Raw genomic sequence first — 23097 nt, forward strand, 5'->3', positions numbered from 1 at the left:
AACAGAGATAAATTTAACGGATTCTAGAAAATTTTAACTGCTACAGTTTTGGTTCACCAGTAATCAAAACACATTTTTTTACAAGTGCTGAACTAAAATTATACCTACTTTTTTAATTTTTATCATTCTTGAAAGTTGTTTGTCTAAATTCTTCATTCTTTTATAAAATATTTAAGTTGTTTTTAATTTATGAATTACTCACTTGACTACTGACACAATTTTAAGATATGTTTATAATTTAGTCGTTCCAGTTTAATCAACTAGCAATTAGCAAATGTTGTCATTATTTTTCTCTCTTTGACTTGCTCTTCCCTCCTCTCTTTCTCTCTCTATATATATATATATATATATATATATATATATATCACATATGCTTACCCACAAACACACAAAAACAGAAATCTTGAAATAAGGAAATGCATTTTATTATTTCTTCAATACCATCCTAACCTCCTGTGTGGTATAACAATCCCAATCACCACACCCCCCCCCTTGTTCCTAGCCAAGGACTTTGCCAGTTGCAGTCTTTTAAACCCTCTAAATTTGCTAACACATCACATTCCTAAGTTTGACCTGTCATCAATGTGGCAGTTTTGCCTCCGATTTAACTGCCTCGGTAGACATTACCATCAGTGTATTTACAACCTACTATCGCCTTTGTATTGCCTCTTCCAAACACGCCTCATCCTAACAGCGAATGCCTAAGCTTGATACCAAATTGCCTATCTTGGCAATGTAAGCACCCAGGTGGGCCCCTAACCACCCAGGTTGTTATATATATATGAGGGGGTCTGAGACCACTCTCAGCCATCCTCCACAGTGCTAAGAATCTAAGGAAGCCAGCAACTACGTTAAATTCCCTTTTGATTTTCCAATTAACCTGCAAATCAAAACCAGAATTGATTTTCACAAGCTCTCTAGCTACTTTGATAAGATAAGCTCTGTACCTAGGGCAAACATATAAGAAGACAAGGCACACATCATCAATGGCCCTACACTTCGGACAAAAGCCTGAACTAATCAAGCCAAATGTGGCCAACCTATCTTGAAAAGCATTAAGTCTAGAAAGAAACTGTGTAATATGCCAATTAGGGGAAATCCACCTGCACACTTCTCATATCAGGAAAATAATAAAATAAAATAAATGAAAATAAAAATTGCAAATGTCATTATTAAATGTAAGTTATTAATGATTTCAAACACAATTGCAAAAAATATTAAAATGTTCAGTAAAAAACTTTGGTTTCTATTTGATCCCTTAATTAAATGATGTTTGTTTTTACTTTAAAAAGTGTACAATATAAGAACATAATTGGAAAAAAAATCAAAATTCATAATACAACATTTTGGGTCCCAGTTGTCCCCTTGAACAAATTACATTTTTATCATGAAGATTATATTGCACTTATTTTGATAAAAAAAATTAAGAATAATAATAAAAACAAATAAAAATATATCTGTTTGATGACCCTCTTGCTCAAAAGTTATCTCCTCACATAGCATTTTTAATAACAGCCACAACTTGAAAAACAGATCAATTATCAGAAATTACAACAAAAAAAATTCAAAATATTTTTTTAATTTATTACACTTGTCCAGTGGTCCCTTCTTTAAAAAGATCCATGTTGTCTACATTAATAGTAGAAATAGCTACTAAAAATTATGTTTAAAAAAAATATGGATACTGTGATGCCTCCCTCGTTCAATAAAGTCAAAAATCAGGCCAAGGCTGGGATAAATATATATATATATATATATATATATATTCAAACATTTGAAACAAATTTCATCTTTATTGGACATGTTTATAAGATATGAGGCAAAAATTATTTAGAAATAATGCTGAATATTTCCTACCCTTAAATCCAACTGACATAAAACTTTGTAATTTTAGATTACTTTTAGTTCAGACCAAAGTTCAGTACACAACCTCTATAAAAAAAAATCAAAAATTAAAGTGGCCAAAACTACAACTCCGTTTTTTAAAATTTTGACCAAAATTTAATGCTATCAATGCCCCATGTATAAATAAATTTTTAGAGCAATTTTCAAAGAATTTATGCTCAGCTATTGATCAATCACAGATATATATATATATTCAAAATACAGGCCAACTCATGTACATGGATGTAGTTACATACATGTAACAGAAATCTATCTATCTTTTTTGTGTTTAAGGGAATCTTAAAACGTCAACATTTACAAAAACCCCAATTCCCAAAATTTTGGTAGATTGCTACACTTTCCCTTTCTAGTATGCTGCTACAGTAGCAACTGAGCTGTACCCGGGAAAGTACAAAGCATATTAAGCTTAAAACCATATTAGGCTGAAAAAGAGGAAATTTTGTACTCCTTATTTTAGAAAACATACATTACTTATGAGGCTTAAAATAAATGTATAAATTAAAAATTTCACATTGTTATAAGGAATAAGAATGATTAAGAAAAAATTACAGAATCAAATCTGTAATCAAAAATTACAAAATGATTTACTGAATAATATAAAATCTATTAATAATAAAAAATTAATACTAATGGAGTTACAAGAATAATAAATGTAAAATTCATGAAAATAATTTATAACTTTTTTATTAATGAATTTTATTGCACTGTTTACATCTCCTAAAATAGAATAGTTTAATACTGAAAAAAAAAAAATTTGATTATGTATTACACACAAAGGGTCATGTATAATACATGACTCTATGTATGTAGATAATTTTTAAGATAAATAATATTTTAATATAATAAATTATTGATTTGTGCGACAATTCACACAACTATGGAATTAAATTATATAAAACAATCTATGTAAATTATAATTAATTCATAGCAGTCAATGTCATTATAATTAAGTACAAAGAATACATAATACTATTTTAAATGAGCAGTGATTTTTATTCATGTGTAAAACAAATTGTTTTTGTATCTTTTTACATCTTTCACCCGTGATTTGACTTCACACCTAATTTCACCTTTTTAACACAATCTCATATTAATTCAAAATTTTATTTTTTAAAAAAGAATCATACCAAAATATGAAATAAAAAACACCTTTCAAAATAAATTTTAATTCTATCGATCATAAAACATGTTATAAATTATTTTACAGCAATTACCAATTAAAATTAAATTAAGCACAACTTATAAATTAAATTGCATTGAAATTGGATTCACATATAAATACATACAACTATAAAAAACCTATTTTTAACAAAATGTTACCAACAATGCTTGTTAAACTACTTTTGATACTAATTATCAGTAGCATAACATTATTTACCAATATCGAAGGGAGACATTTTAAACCCTGCACTAAACCAGGAAAAAGCGTAAGTTGTTCAGTAGATTTTTAGTTTTTGTGTATGATTTACAAATTTCACATTTGGAAAATTTTGTATTATCCACAAAGTCTATCAATTAGTCTGGTTTTTGTTCAGTTGTAATAGTTTTATAATTGTTAAGGTATTCAGAGTTTAGTGCATTAAACTGGTATGAAACTAGCAAGACCATATATCAGTGCTTCACTATATTCAAATGTAGTCCACTTTTGAATTTTTTAAAATTATTTTTCTACCTAGTTGATAGCTCTTACTTCTTGCAAGATGAGATTCCAACCTTTCATTTTAAACCAAAATACAAATTAGTTTTATTTTATACTTTCCCATTTTTGACTCCATTTAAAACTACCTATAAATCTCTCTAAATACAATCTTTGGTCATATATTACAGTATGTATTTCTATGAATTAACCTACTTTTTTTAACCCAGAATTACTCATGCGAATTTTGTCACACAACACTCGCACGGACCACACTTGTGGCCCATTTCATTTTTTCTTTTATTACCCAAATTATTTTTTATATATGTTGAAAATTCAATGTGTTTTACTAAGGCTGCTAGAATTATTTTGTGGTATCTAAAATGTTTTTTAAAGTTAAAAAATTTAGTAAGAAATGTTGGTTTTTTGATTTTTGAACAATCAAAAATTATATAACTTTGTGAATTCTTTTAACTTACAAATTTTTTAGGACATGAATAACTGAAACTGATATATTTTGTAAACATATTTATTGCTACATAAATGAAGTAAAAATTATCAATAAAAATTGTTTACTTTTATTAAAAATATATATAATAAGAAAAATAATACCATTTTTCAAAATGACAATTTCTGTTTTGCGTTAGTTTATAAAATATGTTTTACACCTATACGTTTCCTAAGTCTGTTAGTGATTGTTGAGACAGCATCGGCAAACAGCAGCAAAATGTTTGGGGCAAATCTTCTAGCCAGATAGTTGACAGGACTTCTGGTTGATCTGCCACACACAAAGCAACAACCCACTTTGTTGTCTTGTGGAAGAGGCTGATGCCGGGGCTCTTCAATACCCAGGATTACTTCTAGTTCAGCTCTTCATATCAGCTGGTAAGAGATGGGGAATCTTTCTTAGGGGGGAAGAAGCTCCCAAGCAAGCTGGTTCAGGAATTTTCTTCTTGAAGTGTTAAAATTGCGGCAATATTTACAAGATCAAAGAAAAGGACTATAGGCCAGCATTTAGTGTTCCATATTACATCATACTTAGTGCACAATTGACCCATTTCTGGTTTCTGCATATCTCTACTTTCAGGATCAATTGTTTTGGTCATTGTGTATTGCAGATAGTAAGATCACTCCTTTGTTTTTCTTTGTGCAATATGAAATGGCAATCTTTTTTTTATGGTGAGCATAAATTGATGAATATGTTTTGTGTTGCTTATTTGCCCTATGTTCTACAGGTATACTAACCCTGTTAGACCTAATTGTACCTTCTAAGGTTTTCTCTCCTAATAACCTTTCAGCAAGTGATACTGAGGTAAACAAATTATTTGTCATTACGTTTCTGTTTGTTCCAGTAACTACTTCCTCCACTGCTGTGAGAACTTGAAAGGTCCTTCTGGTTGCTTACCACCATCGGCTTCCAAGCCCAAGGTCTACAATGAGTTTACATATATCAATGTGAAAACCTTAATTCCATATTTTCCTTGTTTGCTAGGGATGTACATATAAAAGTACCCCTAAACTTCACCAATTGTTGGTCCAAACTCCAATAATCACATGGTGTGCAATATCGCTGGAAGTTATGTACAACCAACTCAAACAAATCTCTGAAGACTGCAAGGTGATCCAGGTTTATCCTTTGTGTGCGATCATGAATATCTAACACATCGCATCAAAAAATGAAAGCAGTATTCACTCAAGGCCAAATACATCACTTCCCCAAGAGTAATCCCAAATATCTTTGATGTGTCTTCTTGCACAACCTGAACAGTCGGAAAGGAGTAGGATTCCTATGAAAGCATGGATTTCATATTTATGTGCAAAATTAGCATCCCTTTCTCATGCAAAACGATCTCATATTGTTGAAATGTAGATGTTAGTTCCATTGAACCAACATCTACATTTCAATTCATTTGAATATTATCCTAATCACTTGTTCATCAAAAAATAATCAAAGCATTTCGTTCGGTTTTTACATTTTAATCCTTTATATTTTTCCTAATAACCTGATATACAATGTGGTAATTCCGATCAGTGAAGTAAAAGTCTTTTTTTAAGCAGGTCTTCCCTGAATAAAAAAGAACCTTGATAAGTTAAAATAATTTCTTTGTTTAATTTCCATACCTCAAGGTAATAATCATAGGGAAAAAATTACGTTATAAGAGTTTGAATATTTCAAAGCAGTCTATATACCTATTTTACTCTATAGAGGTGTTGGACATTAATTTAAGAAATAAAATGAATGAAAAGAAATCTTGAAACAAGGCAATGGCTGCACTAATTTTGACATGAAAAGGAATAACAAAGTACGTGCAGGATTAAATAACTTTAACACTGTTAGAAATCTGTTCAATAATAAGATATAAATATATGCTGAAATTGGATGAAAAATTGTTATCTATGAATTTCCAAGTTTTTAATCCTCAATATCAACATTCTGTGGACATACTAAGTAATGGGCAGAACAACAATAAAACAGCATACAATACAGAAAATTTCACCCAATATTATTTAGAACATTACTACTGAACATTACATCTAGTAACTATGATCATGACTACAATTCCAACTACAATGATGAAGATGACAACAACAATAATAATAATAATAATACAAAGATATTATGGAATGAAAATCATCTCAGTTTTATTTTTAAGATATTGTCCTTTTATCAATTCTGATGTCTTGTTCAAAATATATTCAAGCTCGTTTAACATTTTGAACAAAATGAAATCGATTGAAGTAGACTGTGTGTTGGGCAGTATTTTTTTCTCTATCATTCTACTTTCACCCTCCCCCAAGAAAAAGTATTGAATGGTCCTTAATTTTTTTAATTAACCTTCCACGTATTTAAATTTTTGACCTTCCACTTCTACTATCCACAAAATTATTTTGATGCTTTCCAAATTTATTTTCTGACCTAACTTGAAACTCTCTGTGAAACTACTTTTGTTACTTATTTATTTATAGGGAGACTTTTCTCCCTCTAATGGGTAAGGTTGGTCCCTGATTTAAGATGCTAATACAATTAACAATACTTTTATTAGTAGCAACATTTATAAAATTATTAACTTTTGCAGGACAGCTAGCTTTTTGAAATCTCTTTTGTGAATAAATCTAATACAAATCTTGAAACTTGACAATTGCCTTCATATTTTTTTTTCAAACCTCACACATTATAATGATTTTTTTTGTAATTTTTTAAAACATATATTTTGTAGTTTTATAGCCTGAACAAAATTTTATTTGATGTAACTTTGCCATGAATATGTTATAAGGGAGGAAAAACTAATCTTTGGAACTTTTAAAATGAATATTTCTAAAAGAAGTGAACAATAATTGATAAGGATATTTCCTATTCAGGAAATATTCCCCAATCCCAGAAGGGGGACATTTAAAAAAAAGAAAATTTGTATTCTAAGCGGAATAAAATTCATTTGATAATCGGAGTAATTTTATAAAATTCAGGTAGCAGTAAAAAATAAAATAGAAATATTAACTTACAAAAAACATAGCTGTACTTTGATGAAATGTATTAAGAGATGATTTTTATGTTACTGTCATACATGTTACTCTTAACTTTAAAAAACAAGATAGCAGGAATTCACTGAAGGGATATTCCTTTAGCAAGGTACACATAATAATAATGGTGATGATTTTATGAACTGTTAATAGTTTTAGAGTTCTAAAACTATTAACAGTTTAATAGTACTATCCTACAGAAGAATAAACTAACAAGAATCCAATGATATTAAGTAATTTCACTCTCAACCAACCTCATGCAAGAAATTATAAAATATACACTATTATTTATAAGGATTTGATTAAGATCAAGGCCAAAAAGCGAAATAAAAGATTGCTTTTTACATTAAATAATTAGCTTTTCAAAAGATTTTATATTTTATAAAATCTTACTAGATTATGTACCAGATGTCCAAAAAAAGTACTCTTGGGTTTCAAGAATGAATATAGTTTTATTTTACAGCACTCAACAGTGGTTTATGCATAATCTTGAAATGGCAACCATTAAGTTTTTAGTTAACCTTTTCAGATCATGTATCCTTGGAACTGGTTATGGGCGGTGTCAGTTTTAAAACGCTGTTACAAAATCATTTTATATGAGACCTAAGTCAGTTATTTTTTTTTTATATTCACAAAGGAATCAGTTTTATTACACAATTTGAACGACGTTTATATGATGTAAAATGTTTTATTTAGACTAGAAAGAATATGACCATTTTTTCTCAGAAATGTGCTTGTGTGTGTGTGTGTGTGTGTGACTTTTGTATTATAATTGCTATGAGGATTACGGATTTATTTATTATTTACAAACATAGCTTATCTTACTAGCAACATATCGATGTATTGAAACACATAATAAATTATGATATACGGCACACAAAAAAAAAAAACAAGGAATTTGTGATCATAAATACGTCACTTTTACTTGAGGTCTATAAATATCTCTTCTGACAAATGATATCGGTAAACATGTAACACACATCGATTCGTAATGAATAACAGTATACAGTAAAAATGGTTTTTTGTCAATCTGAATAGCTTTTTGAGAGGTGGGGATTTTTATAAAACGTAGTTTTCTGAATCTACTTTCACTTATACTAACATACGTTACTAATCTGTGATTTATGACACAGGTTTTTCATCACATTTTGCCCAATTTTCAACCGATTTGCTTGAAAGTATTATTTTTAAAATCAGCAAACTATGTTTCATAAACACAAAGCAAAAAAAAAATATTTCGCTAATAAAAAATGCAGTAAAAAGGCGCAAAAAAATTCTGCAATTAAATTATCGTAATTTTTGTACGGTTTCAATTTTTTTGTTGTTACAAGTATAAAAAATATCCAATCGTAATGTTTTTTTTTGTCAGAATCTGTTAAATCTCTTTAATATACTGTAATGTTTTGAAATTTTTTTCACAAGAGGGTAGCATAAGACTATGAAGGGAGGCAATCAGATACCAATATATTTTCGCAGAGCGCTAATCAACCGCGGATCATTGGGATGGGAAAAGGTTAATACATTCTTTGTCAGATAGCAGTTGTGACTGTTGCACAGGCCAAACTGTTATGAGCCCAGACTTCAGCACCATGGCATCACCACAAGAGAAAACACAGGGCATGTATGGCTCACAGAAACAAAATTAAATATTGCAAAAATATCTATAAAGAAATTATGTGAAATATTCTAGAAATTCTCTGAGTGACAAAAGCATAACAAAATTGAAAGTGGTGTGAACACTTTTTGGAAACTGGAAGTGTTTTGAAGGGACACTCACCAGGTAGACCTAAAACATAGAAAGATGTCCTGACGAAGTCCACAACATTCAGTTTGTAGCGTTAATCTTCAACTAAACATTCCTAAAAACATCCCATCCGTGTTGTTGTTGACAGGCAATTGAAACTTCATACTTAACTGCAGCTAATCCATAAAATTAAACCTAACAATAAGCCACAAAGAGTTCAATTTGCAACCAGCATGTTAGACTTCATTTCTGCTGATAAAAACTACCTGCAGTAGATTTTATTTTCAGATGAAGCAACATTTCATGTTCACGGAGTCGTAAATCACCATTATTTATTGAGCTCTGAAAATCCAAATTGGTGGAATTTATCCATAACTATCTGAAAATAAATGTCTGGTGTGGTATCATACCCCAAATCTTTGGGTCTTTTTTCCCCCACAAGCAGACACAATATAGGCATAGTGTACTTGGTCAAGTTAGAGAACTTTTTTCCATAGATTAGAAATACATTAAGGCCTAATTTTCCAACAGAATGGAGCTTTTCCTCACCATCCTGAAATTGTATGGCCTGCGCTCAGTGACAGGTTTCCAGAACACCGATAGGCAGAGAAGCTCTCACCACTTGGCCAACATGAAGTCCCAATTTAATGTCAATGGATTTCTTCTTTTGGAGCTACAAAAAAACATTACATACAAAAAAACAAACTCACTCTATCACCTGTGCAAAAGATTAACTATAGCTGTTATTATAGCAGTAAGAATCGTGGAAGTGATTCCTGCAGCCATGCTTTCCAGAGTGTGGAAGTAGGTGAATTATTGGTTTTACATCTGCAGGGCTATAAAGTGCTCATATTGAGTTACATTAAAAAAGAAATTTAAACTTCAGACTTCATGTAATAAAACACAAACATTTGTCAAGTAAATTTAATTTAAACTGCGGAGTTCTTTTTCAGAGACCTGGTGAGAACATGTGTATTTTATTTATATTTATTAGCTTATTTTATACATATACATTATTTATATTTATTACTTAATTTATGAACTAAATATAAATATGAACATATTAAATATATATATTATTTATTTAATTAATTTGGATTTATACAATAATACTTGTTTATTATTTTTATACACCGATGTAATAAATTATTGGAAAAAATATTGAGAAATAAAACACTATTTGTATTTCATAAAAAAATCAGATAAAAATAGTTCCACAAAACCTGTCCTGCTAAAAAAAATTTTTGTACCTTTTAAAAAGTGCTGTTACTAAGGGATTAGTAACCTAATCTCACGCAATGTGATACATGCTGTTCAAGTTAAGGATGATTAATTGAAAGTGATGGTTTAGGCATAAGTGTTACATTAAAATGTTATAATTATAAATTCTGTTACAGTGTTCTTTAAAATCAAACTGCTGTCTGGGAATATGTCTTACAATAAATGGAAAGGGACAATGTGTTCCTTAAAACCTGACGGTTGCTGGGATGAAATCCGATGGTAAGATGCATCTTAAAAATAAAGGTTATGAAATAAAGATAAACTACATAATACAAGACTACATAATTTCCAACTGGATGGATGCTATTATAATGATTAACTGTATGTTATTATTTAAACATTAATGGTGTTTAAAAAACTAATTTACATTATGTAAAATCAATTTAATCTAAACAGAAGTATTCAATCACACTTTAACAGCTGCATCTTCAAAAAGTGATGATTATTCACATTATCAGAGCATAATATAAATCAAAAACATAGTTGATATGATTAGTAGTATTATATCTACTAGTAACACTTATTAATTTTGATTGTTTTTATTTTAATTTAATTTTTTTTTTTCAGTTACTTTTATGTTAACCTACACAATTTTATCTACCTATTGAAATTTTAATAAGTTTCCACTTTTGTAACAAATTAGTAAAGGATTGCATTGTTTAATAAAACAAATTAGTTTAACTGCAGCATAAAGGATATTTAAATATTTTTTACGATATTTAGATATTTTATATCTACTACAAAATTACTTGTTAGAAATTTATTACTTAAAAAATAAATAACTAATTATTTTATTTTCATCAGTAAATAAACAATGATACATTATACAGAGGGGTTAAAAAAAATGTACTATTGTTTGCTATTTTGTGACAAATTTGACTTGATGTGACAATTTTTGGATCTGAGAGAGGGTTATGGCGTGTTCGAAATGACCATCAGCAGCTTCTACATAACACTCACGGTGCCAAACTGCACACTGAACTACAGCTGTTGCCATTATGCCAGCCACTGTGTGGCTGGCATAATGGCAATACATGACTATGACTTTTCACGTAGCTCGTTGCTGGTTTTTGTCGATACATGTTATTCTTGATGGTCCCCCAGAGATAAAAGTCCAGAGGTGTCAAATTAGGAGAACGAGGTGGGTACTCAACAGCACCTCTTTGACCCTGACTCACCCACCGTCTGGGTAGTGTATTATCGAGATACAACCTAACATCTCGACGGTAGTGAGGCAGGGCTCCAACTTGCTGCACATAAAAAAGTTCATCACCATACAGGTTTTGGATGGCAGGCAAAATCCTTGTCTGAAGAATATCACAATACGCTTCACCAGTTACAATACCCTTGAAGAAGAAGGGACCAATCAAACCAACCACACAACCCCCTATAGATTCACAAGATTTTCAGGAGCCCAGTAAACACAATTGTGGCGGTTCACACAGTACCGTTAAGTTTGAATTGTGCCTCATCAGTCCACACAAACTTCCCTGCAAATTCCTCATCCTTGCCTATCATGTGCTGAAACCATTTACAGTACTCCAGCCTTAGGTCTGAGTCGTCCTCATTCATCGCATATAGCAGTCTTGGAATGCACACTTTTCACTCAGCACTCTTCAGAATGTGTCTTACACTTTACTGGTTCACTCCACTTTCACAAGCTCCCTGGTTCACTGATTTTTGCAGTGATGGGGTGAAATTTTGCAACATCGCAGCACTGACACCAGGCTTGTAGGTGTTCATGGTCGGCCGGATCTTTCATTATGCAAAACTTTAAGTACTCTCTGCCACTGCTGTTGTACCTTGTGAATGTTCTCGTACTTCCAGTACCACTTCAGTACAGCCTTACGTCCAACAAACGATAAGCGAACCTCAGTCATTGTTGCTACTTGACTGTCTTCTGGTGCAATGGCTAATATGACTGGCTTGTTCCATGACCAACCACAGCACAGCATAAATGGCCAGCTCCAACTACCATGACAAATTTAATACCTTACACTACACTACACATTAGATTTGTGAGAGTAAGTCTTTTTGTTTAGATATTATTTAATTACAGACAGTGAGCACATTTTTTGGACCCCTCTGTATACAAATCATGTTAGGACTGGGTAGATATGCTACTCCATGGATAGAAATGAAGCATTATTTGTTTTCATAAAACATCAGATTAAAATAATTATAACAAAGTAATTGCTTCAAACGGCCACCAAGATAATCACTTCTTTACCGGGATTCATAAGCGAGTGGAACTTCACTCCATTTTTTTTTTGCCTGTATAAACAGTTCAAAGTAGCAGCCAAATGTCTACAAGGTAAAGACAGACTTCTTCTATTCATCATAAGATCTAATTAATTTTTTAAAAATTAAAAATTCTGCAACAGCAGTACAAAAAATCATCCAACGGATTTTTTATAAACTATTAAATTGTGCTTCTCTGATAAACATAACATTGGTAATCGACCAATGTTATGTTTATCAGAAAAAGAATTCCCACTACAATCACAACAATAGTATTCGCTCATAGCACGTAACAAATAATGCTCATAAAGCACAATTTTATAAGATGACAAATTCTTATGGAATGATCAAATTGATTTCATTTGTAACAAAATCAAATTGTACCGATTAAATATTTACTATGCTTACATATAATCCTACGTAAAGTTTAATGTCATCTCTTGGGGCTTCCCTAAAAAAAGTTACAAGTTCTTAAAATACAAGAATGGCTATGAGATTATCTGACATCCAAAAGTATGAATTGGGTAGACCTATATTTAAACAATTAACTTATCCTTTGTTTATGTTTATGTAAAATTTTTGCTAAACGAATAATTAATTGTATTTAAAAAGATCACACCCACCCCTACCAGACCAGACTATGAAGCTGGTTTTGTATAATCTCAATATAATTTTTTGTCTTAGTAAAAGGGCATTTTTATGCTGTGGCTGCCAATTTAATAAATTGCTGAACTATTTGAAATATTTTCCTACCATTTTATTTAAAAACAATATTTCTCTGTAATACATAAAAAAAAAAAATTATCTGCATCCTATTCAACGTGTACATATGTGGTCAAAATGTTTTTCAATACCACCTTCTAAATTGTGAATAATTTTGTAATAATATTTTACATTTAATATATTTACCTTAACATTATGTGTGTATATAAATAATTAATATGAACTTAAGGTATCTATTTCTTGTCTTATAATTAATGTTTTTATATTAATGATTAATCTTATAATGGCATGTTGTGTATCATGTACCAATCTGAATAAAACATTTATTTATAATATTGTCATATTGTTTGTAACAACTCTAACTATGAAGCAAATTCTTAAGTTTTTGTCTGTGCTCTAACCACTTCAGATATAATCGATCAACATCAAAAAAATTCTACAGGAACTCCATAAGCTTTGAATTTTTAACTGTATATTGATTTTTGTTTCCAGTCATCATCATTACACACCTACTACAATACCTGAATAAACAAGAAGTAAAAAAATATTATTCATTTTCTGACAGCTTTAAACGACATACTATTGACAATAAATAAACTGTATGTTTGAATTTAAAATAATTTGGTAATAAAAAAAAAGTAAAATATCTCAAGCAGAAAATCTTTCAACAAATCAAACACAACAGATCCAAAATTAACATGAATAAAACTTATAATAAATATCTACTACAGATTCCACCTAGTAGGCTGATAAAGGACTTCTGGATTAAAAATAGAATAGTCAAATTTATTTTGTACTTCTAAAAGAAATAAACGGCAATTGATATGGTTGAAACGCCACTTGGAAAAGCTCATTCTGAACATTATTTTTTCATTCACAAAATCTCCATTCCTTTTCATATTCAGATTTATTTTTCTTTTTGGCTTTCTTTCACTTTGCCAAAGATTTTTAAATGACTACAATCATTCCAATGAAAATGTTATGTCAGTATTACTTGCTGCAGACTTCACACTCGGTAAACAGCAAATTTAAGACATCAGTTAGAAAAAAGTTGAAAAATGTTCAATTTTGTAATGTAAACAGATAAGGTACTGCTAAAATAATTTTCTATAGCATCTGATTATAAGCGCTAAGCTTTCTGTAATTTATAACAAATTATTCTCCAATTAATAGTAAAATACCTTCCACTCTATAATATATATATATATATATATATATATATATATATATATATATATATAAATAAACTTTATTGCCCATGTATAATTTTTGATCAGAAGCTTTCAATCTGATGATTTTTTTTCTTAAATGACATATGTCTTGCTAGGTGGTGATCCCATTCCGTTGCTTAGACAATCAAAAAAAATAATGGGCAAAAAATTATCACATTTTCTTTCTTTTCTTTTCTTTTACGAACAGTCTGTTTTATAGGCCTGCCATAATTTAATTTCAACAAAGTTACAAAACTAAAAAGAGTAAAATAAAAACCTTTTTCAAAAATTGAACTGATTCAAAAAAATTAAATAATTTTTTAAAAACTTCACTAAAAATGAAAATGAATTATTCCATTACTCCTCAATACAATTTATGAAACCTATTTTTTTAAGTTAGCAATAAAATTTAAATGAATTACGAGTAGATGAGATACAGATTATCATTTTTTTTTTTTTTAATTTAGCGACAACTTTAAATTACATAGACTGTATTAAGGGCATGTGGAAAAATTTTTTTTTTTCTTTTCTGTGAAATTTAAAAAAAAATATATATTTTATTTTTTGACGTCTGTTCAATTTAAAAAAAAAAGAAGAAGTTTTAATTAACTTTCAGGACTATTTCAAATATTGTAACTTTTTAAAGAGCTCATAACAATATACTGTATATATGATTAAGAGAATTATATCTAACATAATGACATTTGGTGAAAAAAAAGTAAAACACCAAAAAATATCTAAAATATCAAAAAAGAGCTATATAAAAATACCTCTGGTGTCCATTCATCATCAGTGTGATTATTCTGGATTTCATCTGGTTCATCCACATCAAATTCATTTTCAGAGTCATCCACATTTGTGTTTCTCATAACGATGAAATTATAATGATTTTACACAAACACGAAAGCAATCTCCTCTGAAAGATAATACATTAATTTTAATGAATAAACTACCTAAACCTATTTTACCACTCAAATATAAAAAAAAAAAGTTACATGTCTAATCCCAATAAAATGTTATTTTATCTCCAGACCAAAAACTATACGTGAAATATACTCAAACACAAAATATAATAAAATATTTTGTTACAAAAATTTGCAATGCTGAATTATAATTACCATGGGACCAGACTGAAAACTGTAATTATAAATTACAATGTAAAGCATAATTCATAAAATAAATTGTAATAAATAATTTATCTATAGTAGAATAACAAAATGTAGTTTATGTGCTTAGTACTAAACTTGGTAAATAGGTCAATCCATTTGAAGTGACCCCAATGGTGGTTGCTTGACAAATTCAAAAAAAATTGAAACTTACCCACTTGTTTCAAACATGTCTCAGGACCTTATTTTTTATTTTTTTTTTTTTTTTTTACGCAGTTTACCTGTGGTGGCCATTTTTGCTATGGTGCACACACCTATTTTTGTGATTGTAAGGGTTTACTGAAAAAATCATAACTAAAAAACGATTGGTCCTGGAAGGATGAAACAAAAAGCAATTTATTCATATTTTGTCAAGGTAAACAACTGGTCCAATGATTTATTTACATATCTCTATTCTTTCTATGAGAGAATTACCAATAAACATGAAAAACTGTGAAATTTCACTTTTGGTAATTTTATCAAGAAGTAGGGACGGTATACACAGTTTTAATTATTTTTTATATGTAGGTTTATGCTAGTAGTTTTACTATAAATAATATTAATGGTAATATACTTACCCCTAAATTTTTATAAATTTTTGAAAACTAATTTTTTTAATAATTCAAATTTTGGCTTCCAATAACTCATGGGGCTGGTGATAAAAATCTCAAATTTGCACAAATTGCAGTGTTTTTATGGATGTTTACGGCAAATAAAAAAATTTCTTGTTTATTGTACTAATAAAAAATTTATAACCTCTCAAAAATCATGAAAAACCCGATACCATTTTGATTCACTAGATAAGTTCTCTAATGTTCTTGTCTTCTTGGCACTTTAATATTTTTATACTTATTACTACAGTTGAAATGACTTGTTTGAACGGTTCAACTACAGCGGTCATGTTATATAACAGGCGCTTGAAATTATTTCCAGTCATCAGGAAAATTCACGTTGCAACATGCTCATTTATGCTTATTGCATCATTTAGCTTTGCAGTTACAAACTGGTCAGTGACCTGATCACATCTTTATGAGTATCTCAAATTTCATCGTGTGTTTGGAAGTGTTTATTAAATATAAATAAATAAGTTTTACTTAATATTATATTTGCTAATTTTTAAATCAGTTAAATTTTTACATTTTTTTAAAAAGTAATTTCACATAAAGCAATGGAAGAACAATGTGCCATACTAATTTATGTGAATGAAGAGCGTCATAAAAGTGTATGGTACAGTGCCAAAAGAACTCATTAAAATTTGTGAATTTAGTGATGAAAACCAAGAACATTTTTTGTTTTTACATGTTAATTCAGATGTCACTAGTGTTTGTAAATATCATGAAAAAGGTTTTTGTCAAAATTCAGTCACCTGTATGGACAGTTCTGTTGTGACTCTTTGAGAACTCATAAAAAAAAAACAATTAAGAAAAACTTAAGGCAAATAACATTAGAGCAAGCTCTTACAACACATTTTTCCAAATTCAAATTTAGTTCCTGAAAGTCTCTTTATGTTAACTGTTTCAAAAGTAATTTTTCTTAGCAGAACTAAGAACTATATGAATGCAAAGACGAAAGCAATACATTACCCCACATCACAATATTGAACAATTGGATGCTGCTTTCAACATTTTGGGCGTATACCTCCATCAAAATTGAAAAAATTAAGCACGAATCAAAGGCCATCAGCATTAAAATTTAAAATAAATAAGATATCTGAAAAATTAAAAAAGAAATCTTGAATTGTGTTTTGAGTCAAAAGTTTCTGAAAATGAAAATCCAGCTCAATCTTTTTCACATGAATATGATGATCTTATTTTAAAACTGAAAGAAAATTGTGTTCTTGCTTCTAATGAAGATAAGGTTAAAATTATCGGTTTACTTCCCAAATCTTGGACCAGATCTAAAATAATATCAGTGTTCAATGTATCTGAGCGTTTGGTTAGACTTGTTAAGAGAATTAGTTAATGAGCAAGGCATTCTACCGGAGTTACATAAAACAGGAATTAATAACAACACAATTAAAAAAGTTGTGTTATTTTATGAAGATATTAATAGCAGGCTATGTCCTGGTAAAAAGGATTGTGTTAGCATGCGTGTTGGTGTCAAAGAACATAAGAAGGCGCCTTGTTCTGATAAACTTAAATGAATTGTATGTCTCCTTTAAAAGTGAAAACCCTGAAGAAAAAATTGGAAGTCAAAGTTCTGCAAACTCTGTCCAAAATGGTGTATTTTAGCTGGTGCATCTGGGACTCATATAGTTGTCTGCTCCCACCATCAGAACATCAAACTCATGATTAATAGTCCCAAACTTAATGTTAATTATAAGGACTTAGTAGACATCTTTGTTTATGACAGGGATAACTACAGCTGTATGATGAATGTGTGCACCAAATATCCAAGTAAGCAGGCAGTGTTTGACGTGCTCAACTTTTCCAAAGAGTATGATGTGTTGGCAGATACAATAATGTACAAACAGAGGGTAACAGCTGGTTGAGCAGAGATTACTGTTCTTCAGACCAAAGATGAGTTTTTCGAATCAGTGGAAAAGCTGTAAACTCACCATTCAGTGTCAAAATCTCAAGCTCAATTTTTCAAGAAGAAAAATGTTTGGTGTTGGCAGACTTTGCAGTAAACTTTTTTTTCTTGTTCAAGGTGAGATAATACGCTTCCATTGGGTCAACAGCAAAGCCACAGTTCACCCTTTTGTGTTCTATTTTAAGGAAAATGAAGTATTACAACATAAATTGTCTGTATTTTAAATAGTCACTTGAAGCACGATAAAGCAACATTTTATTGCTTTCAGAAACTTTTAATAGGCAATATTATCAAGGAAGTATATCAGAACATTAAAAAACTCATCTATTTTACCGATTGTGCTTCAAGCCAGCAAAAAATAAAAAAGAATTTTGCTAAATTGTTCAGTCACAAAAAAAACTTCCAGCTACCTTGAAGCCGAATGGCACTTCTTTGAACATCCCATGGGAAAAACACCTGAGATGGTGTGGGAGAAACAACAAAACAAGACGTAGCAAAGGCAGGCTTGCAAAGGCCATTAAACAGTCAGATACTAAACGCTGATGAAGTGTGTTTATTTTGTAATCACAAGCTGAAAAACATCAAATGTTTTTTGATTAAAACAGATGAGACAGCTAAGATTTCAGAAATTCAAAAAAGCAGTTTTGACTGCTGTGAAAGAGCCGTTGGTACTAGAAGCTACCACAAATATGTTCCTTGTCAGAAGGCATTGCAAGATGTTACTTTACTTCAGACTCCAAGGAATATAAGGACCATCTTGTGTCAAGTATTATACAATGTTCACTTAAGGAAAAAGACTCTATTGCTTGTGTATTGATGATCAGTGATGGATAAGGGAAGTGGTAGATATTAGCCTCAAAAAATGACGATGTGCGGTTCATTTTTTCCACCCAGCTGTACCATGTACATCATTTCATCAAAAGTCTCAACAAGACAAAGTGTCGGTATCAATTTGCAAAGTCCTGAGAAAGTTGATATCACTTGAACTAGCTACAGTAACAGGTTATTCTCGCACAATTTCAAGAGAATTATCAGAAGAGATATCACTGCTGTTGTTTAACCACACTAAATAATAAACTTTCATTGCTACAAAAACTGGCAAAATTTCACTGAAGAATAATTAAAATTTTGCTACAATTTATTTTTTCTTTGATAGTGTTTACAAAAATAAACCAATACAGAAATAAAAATGAATTCTTGAAAAAAAGATGTAGGCTACTCATTGAAATCTCAGTTTGGGTAAGTTTTACAAGCATTTTTGAATCAAAATTGTATTAGGTTACTGGTATTGGTTAAGTTCTCATTAAATTAAAATCTATCATTAATAATTTAAAAAGACTATTTAAAAAAATTGAAAACGTAAACTTCAACAACTTAGGGGCTAAACGTAAAAAATATAAAGTACAAAGAAGTCAAGAAACACCCTTGGAGCACTTATTTACTGAATCAAAATGGTATCGCTTTTAACAGTTTTTTCATGATTTTTGAGAGGTTATAACTTTTTTATTAATACAATACACAAGAAACTTTTTTATTTGCCATAAACATCTATAAAAACACTGAAAGTTGTGCAGATTTGAGATTTTCATAATAATTTAAACTGTGTATGCCATCCCAAAAGAAAGAAAATTACCAAAAGTGAAATTTCACAGTTTTTCATGTTCAACTTCATTGGCAATTTTCTCATAGAAAGAAGAGAAATAGGTAAATACACCACTGGACCAATCTTTTGCCTTGAGAAAATATGATTAAATTGCTTTTTGTTTCATCCATCCAGAACCAAAGTTTTCTAGTTATGATTTTTTCCATAAACCCTTACAATCACAAAAATAGGTGTGTGCACCGTAACAGAAATGGCCACCACAGGTAAAACTGCTTAAATAAAAATATTAATAAAAAAAAGTTTTAAGGTCCTGAAATATGTAGGAAACAAGTGGGTAAGTTTTAATTTTTTTAAACTGGTCTAGCAACCAGCTATGTTTTTTAGGACACTTCAAATGGATTGATCAAAATAACTGATTAAATTTAATCAGCTGAACAGCTTACTGTAAGCTGATTCAATTAAGCAGTTTCATTAACAAAGGCTTCTTTTTTTTTACCTCTGAGACCATCGTTAGGTAATGCTTCGGAGGATGAAATGATGACAATTTTTGTAGTGTATGAAAATGCCATCTGACCGAGATTTGAACCCAGGACCTACAGATGAAAGCTCAAGACGCTACCAATCATGACACAGAGGCCAGCATTACATGAAGGATTGTAATTAATATTCTAAATTTTTCTTTAATTTTAGAATTATTAAAAGTAAATTGTCACACCCCAAAATTTCTGAATGAATACAATGAAAAAAGACTGCAATACTTATCATCTTAAATTAATGTTATTAAAAAAATTGTTGAAACCTATCTTTAGCCTTAACTCCTATTAAGTTTTTAATATTGAGAACTCTAAAAAATTTGTCATACATATGTATAACAAATAAATAGCTTACGGTAAATAACTAATTAATCACTGTAATCCATTTTTTAAAGTTTTAATCCTGGTTAAAATCTGGAATACAAGGGTGTGGTTTGATAAGTCAGTGACTTATCAGAATATGGCACTCCAATCTCTACTTTCTCTCAATTGTTTATAAGTGTTATCTTATCTGGGCTTGCATATAAAGTTTAGTCATTCTGATAATTAGTACATATTTAACAGATCTTGAAATTGATGTGTCAAGAAAACATGGAAAAACACCAATTCTGTGTACTCAGAAAACACTACTAGTTGTGAGGAAAAAATAAATTAAATTTATTTTTTCAAAAGTATTATGGAGTCTGGACCTCCACAAGGAATGGTTCAAAAGCGGTTAACTGAATTCTGCTGTGGTCATACAAGTACAAGTGATGGTGAACATCCCAGATGTCCAAAAGAAGCAAATACTTAAGAAATGATAGATAAAATCCATGATTTGTACTGGAAGATTGCCAAACAAAGATCATAAGTATTTCAACTGAACCTGTATAATGAATTTTACATGAGTGGTTGAATATGCAGAAGCTACCAGCAAGATGGACTCTGTGAAACTGATCAAAAGTTGTGCCACATGATGATTACATGCTTGACCATTTATCAGCGCAATCCAAAACAGCTTTTGCAACCTTATGTTACAGTTGATGAAACATAGATTCATTATTATATGCCAGAAACAAAATAGCAATCACAATTGTAAAATGGGCAAAACACACTCACTTTGAAAAAGACAAACACGGTTCCATCAGCTGGAAAGGTCATGATCATGATTTTCTGGAACAAACATGGTTTAAGAAGGGAAAAATGATCACAAGATCATTTTTGAAGAAAAGGCGGCCTCAATTAGCAAGAAAAAAGTGCTCTTTCGCCACAACAATGCACCAGCTAACTCATCTGCAATTTTATTTGCTACATTGGCTAAATTATACTATGAATTGCTTCCCTTATTCACTCTATTCTCCAGATTTGGCCCCTTCCGACTTCTTTTTTTCCAAACCTAATGAAGTGGCTTGGTGGTAAGAAATTCTCATCGAATGAACAAGGTATTGCTGAAACGAAAGAGTACTTTGAAAAGTTTGAAAAATCATACTTTATGGAAGGCATAAAAAAGTTAGAAAATCGCTGCAATAAATGTATCATACAAAAAGGAGATTATGTTGAAAAATAGATTAAATTTTTGTAAAAAGAAAATGTTTTTTTATTCTAAAGTCACTGACTTATCATACCATCCTTATATTGAACCACGAATGTACTCCAATAGAACAGAAAAAACCCAATGATTATGCTTATTTCAACATTACTCCAGAGGTTTACATTCCAAAGCTGTCATATCATAAACAGAAACACTAACAAACTCATTTCTGAATTTAGAGTGTACAAAGATTTTGATAACATACTTCATAACCTCAAAATTGCTTTTAGGTAATCTGTTTGGAGTGCATTTCAACTTTGATAAAGAAAGCCAAACAGATTTAATACAAATTTCTTAATTTAAAACTGTCTTGGAAACAATATTCAGTTAAAGCTGTATGTTAAGAATGTGTTAGTTTGTTGTAAAATTAAAAAGCCGCTGTTAATTTACATATATTACAATCATCGCTACAATAATCCAATCAACAAAGCAACTTTTAACCTTATAAAAATTTGCATATAATACTCAAATTTCACATTATTACAACCAATACAATGGTTTACTGTTTTGTAATATCTTGAAATCTTGGAGGTCAAACATTTAAATAGCAAGATACCCTGACAAAATTGAAAAAAAATTGATTACATAGCAAAATAAAGTAAATGAATTCATTTATTTTCTAGCATCTACAAATGCTAACTATTAATTTTCAGCAATAATCGGACAGGAATATTTGATATAATTTCAGAACTAAGCTGCATTTATAATAAACAGATACTTCACAATACAGTGATAGCGATTTACCACTATCAATAGACACAAATCATACAAGAAAGTAAGTTCAATTGTCAACGTAACATTTGATCTCTAAATACCATACACTTACGCACAACTATAACTATAAACGAATCGCTGTCAAAAATTCGACTAATGCCGACATTAAACTTTAGAAGAAAACTTTAATACTTCTACGTCATTTTTCATTTACACTCAAAAACATACTTTAAAATATTTTTATTACAACACACCTTATCACAAACAACAAACTGAAAAGATAACCAAATTTGAAAATGAATGACCACCTTGGAAGAAATATACAGCAAGGGGAAATGAATGCTTATCATATATTACAATTAATGTATATGCGCAGAATAACGTTACTTAAATCTGACATCATATAGTATTAAAGTTCTAAATAAAAATTCTCTGGTTAAAGTCACAATAATACAAAAAAATAACATAATAAACCCAACACTTCGCGGCTTTTACAGAAGCAACATTACAACAAGTCAAGCCACAAATATGGAGTCCGGTACGATTAATATATTTCCGTTTCATAACAAGAATAACGACCTAAAATACAAAAACCAAATACCACAACAGTTTATCGCATATCAGAATGTTTTTAAATAAGCAAATATTGAAAAAAAAATTTGTATAAAAAATATAACATACCAAAAATTTTGAGTCAATGTAAGCAGAGCAGACAATAGTTCGAGTTATACACAGTGACC

General features: G+C 30.0%; 1 protein-coding gene across 6 annotated transcripts in view; it reads right to left on the reverse strand.

Moving 5' to 3' along the window:
• LOC142326342 (uncharacterized) overlaps positions 1-23097 on the reverse strand; it is a 38901-nt gene extending 15804 nt beyond the window's left edge. For 3 of the 6 annotated variants that reach the window (XM_075368769.1, XM_075368765.1, XM_075368768.1), the window contains exons 1-2: positions 23039-23097; positions 15031-15176 (exon numbers count right to left, since the gene is read on the reverse strand). In XM_075368769.1, coding sequence (XP_075224884.1) covers positions 15031-15129 — 99 coding nt within the window. In that variant the 5' untranslated portion in view covers positions 15130-15176; positions 23039-23097. The other 3 variants (XM_075368767.1, XM_075368766.1, XM_075368770.1) reach the window with 3 other exon arrangements.

This window comes from Lycorma delicatula, chromosome 6 (genome assembly GCF_047948215.1).
Source record: "Lycorma delicatula isolate Av1 chromosome 6, ASM4794821v1, whole genome shotgun sequence".
NCBI lineage: Eukaryota > Metazoa > Arthropoda > Insecta > Hemiptera > Fulgoridae > Lycorma > Lycorma delicatula.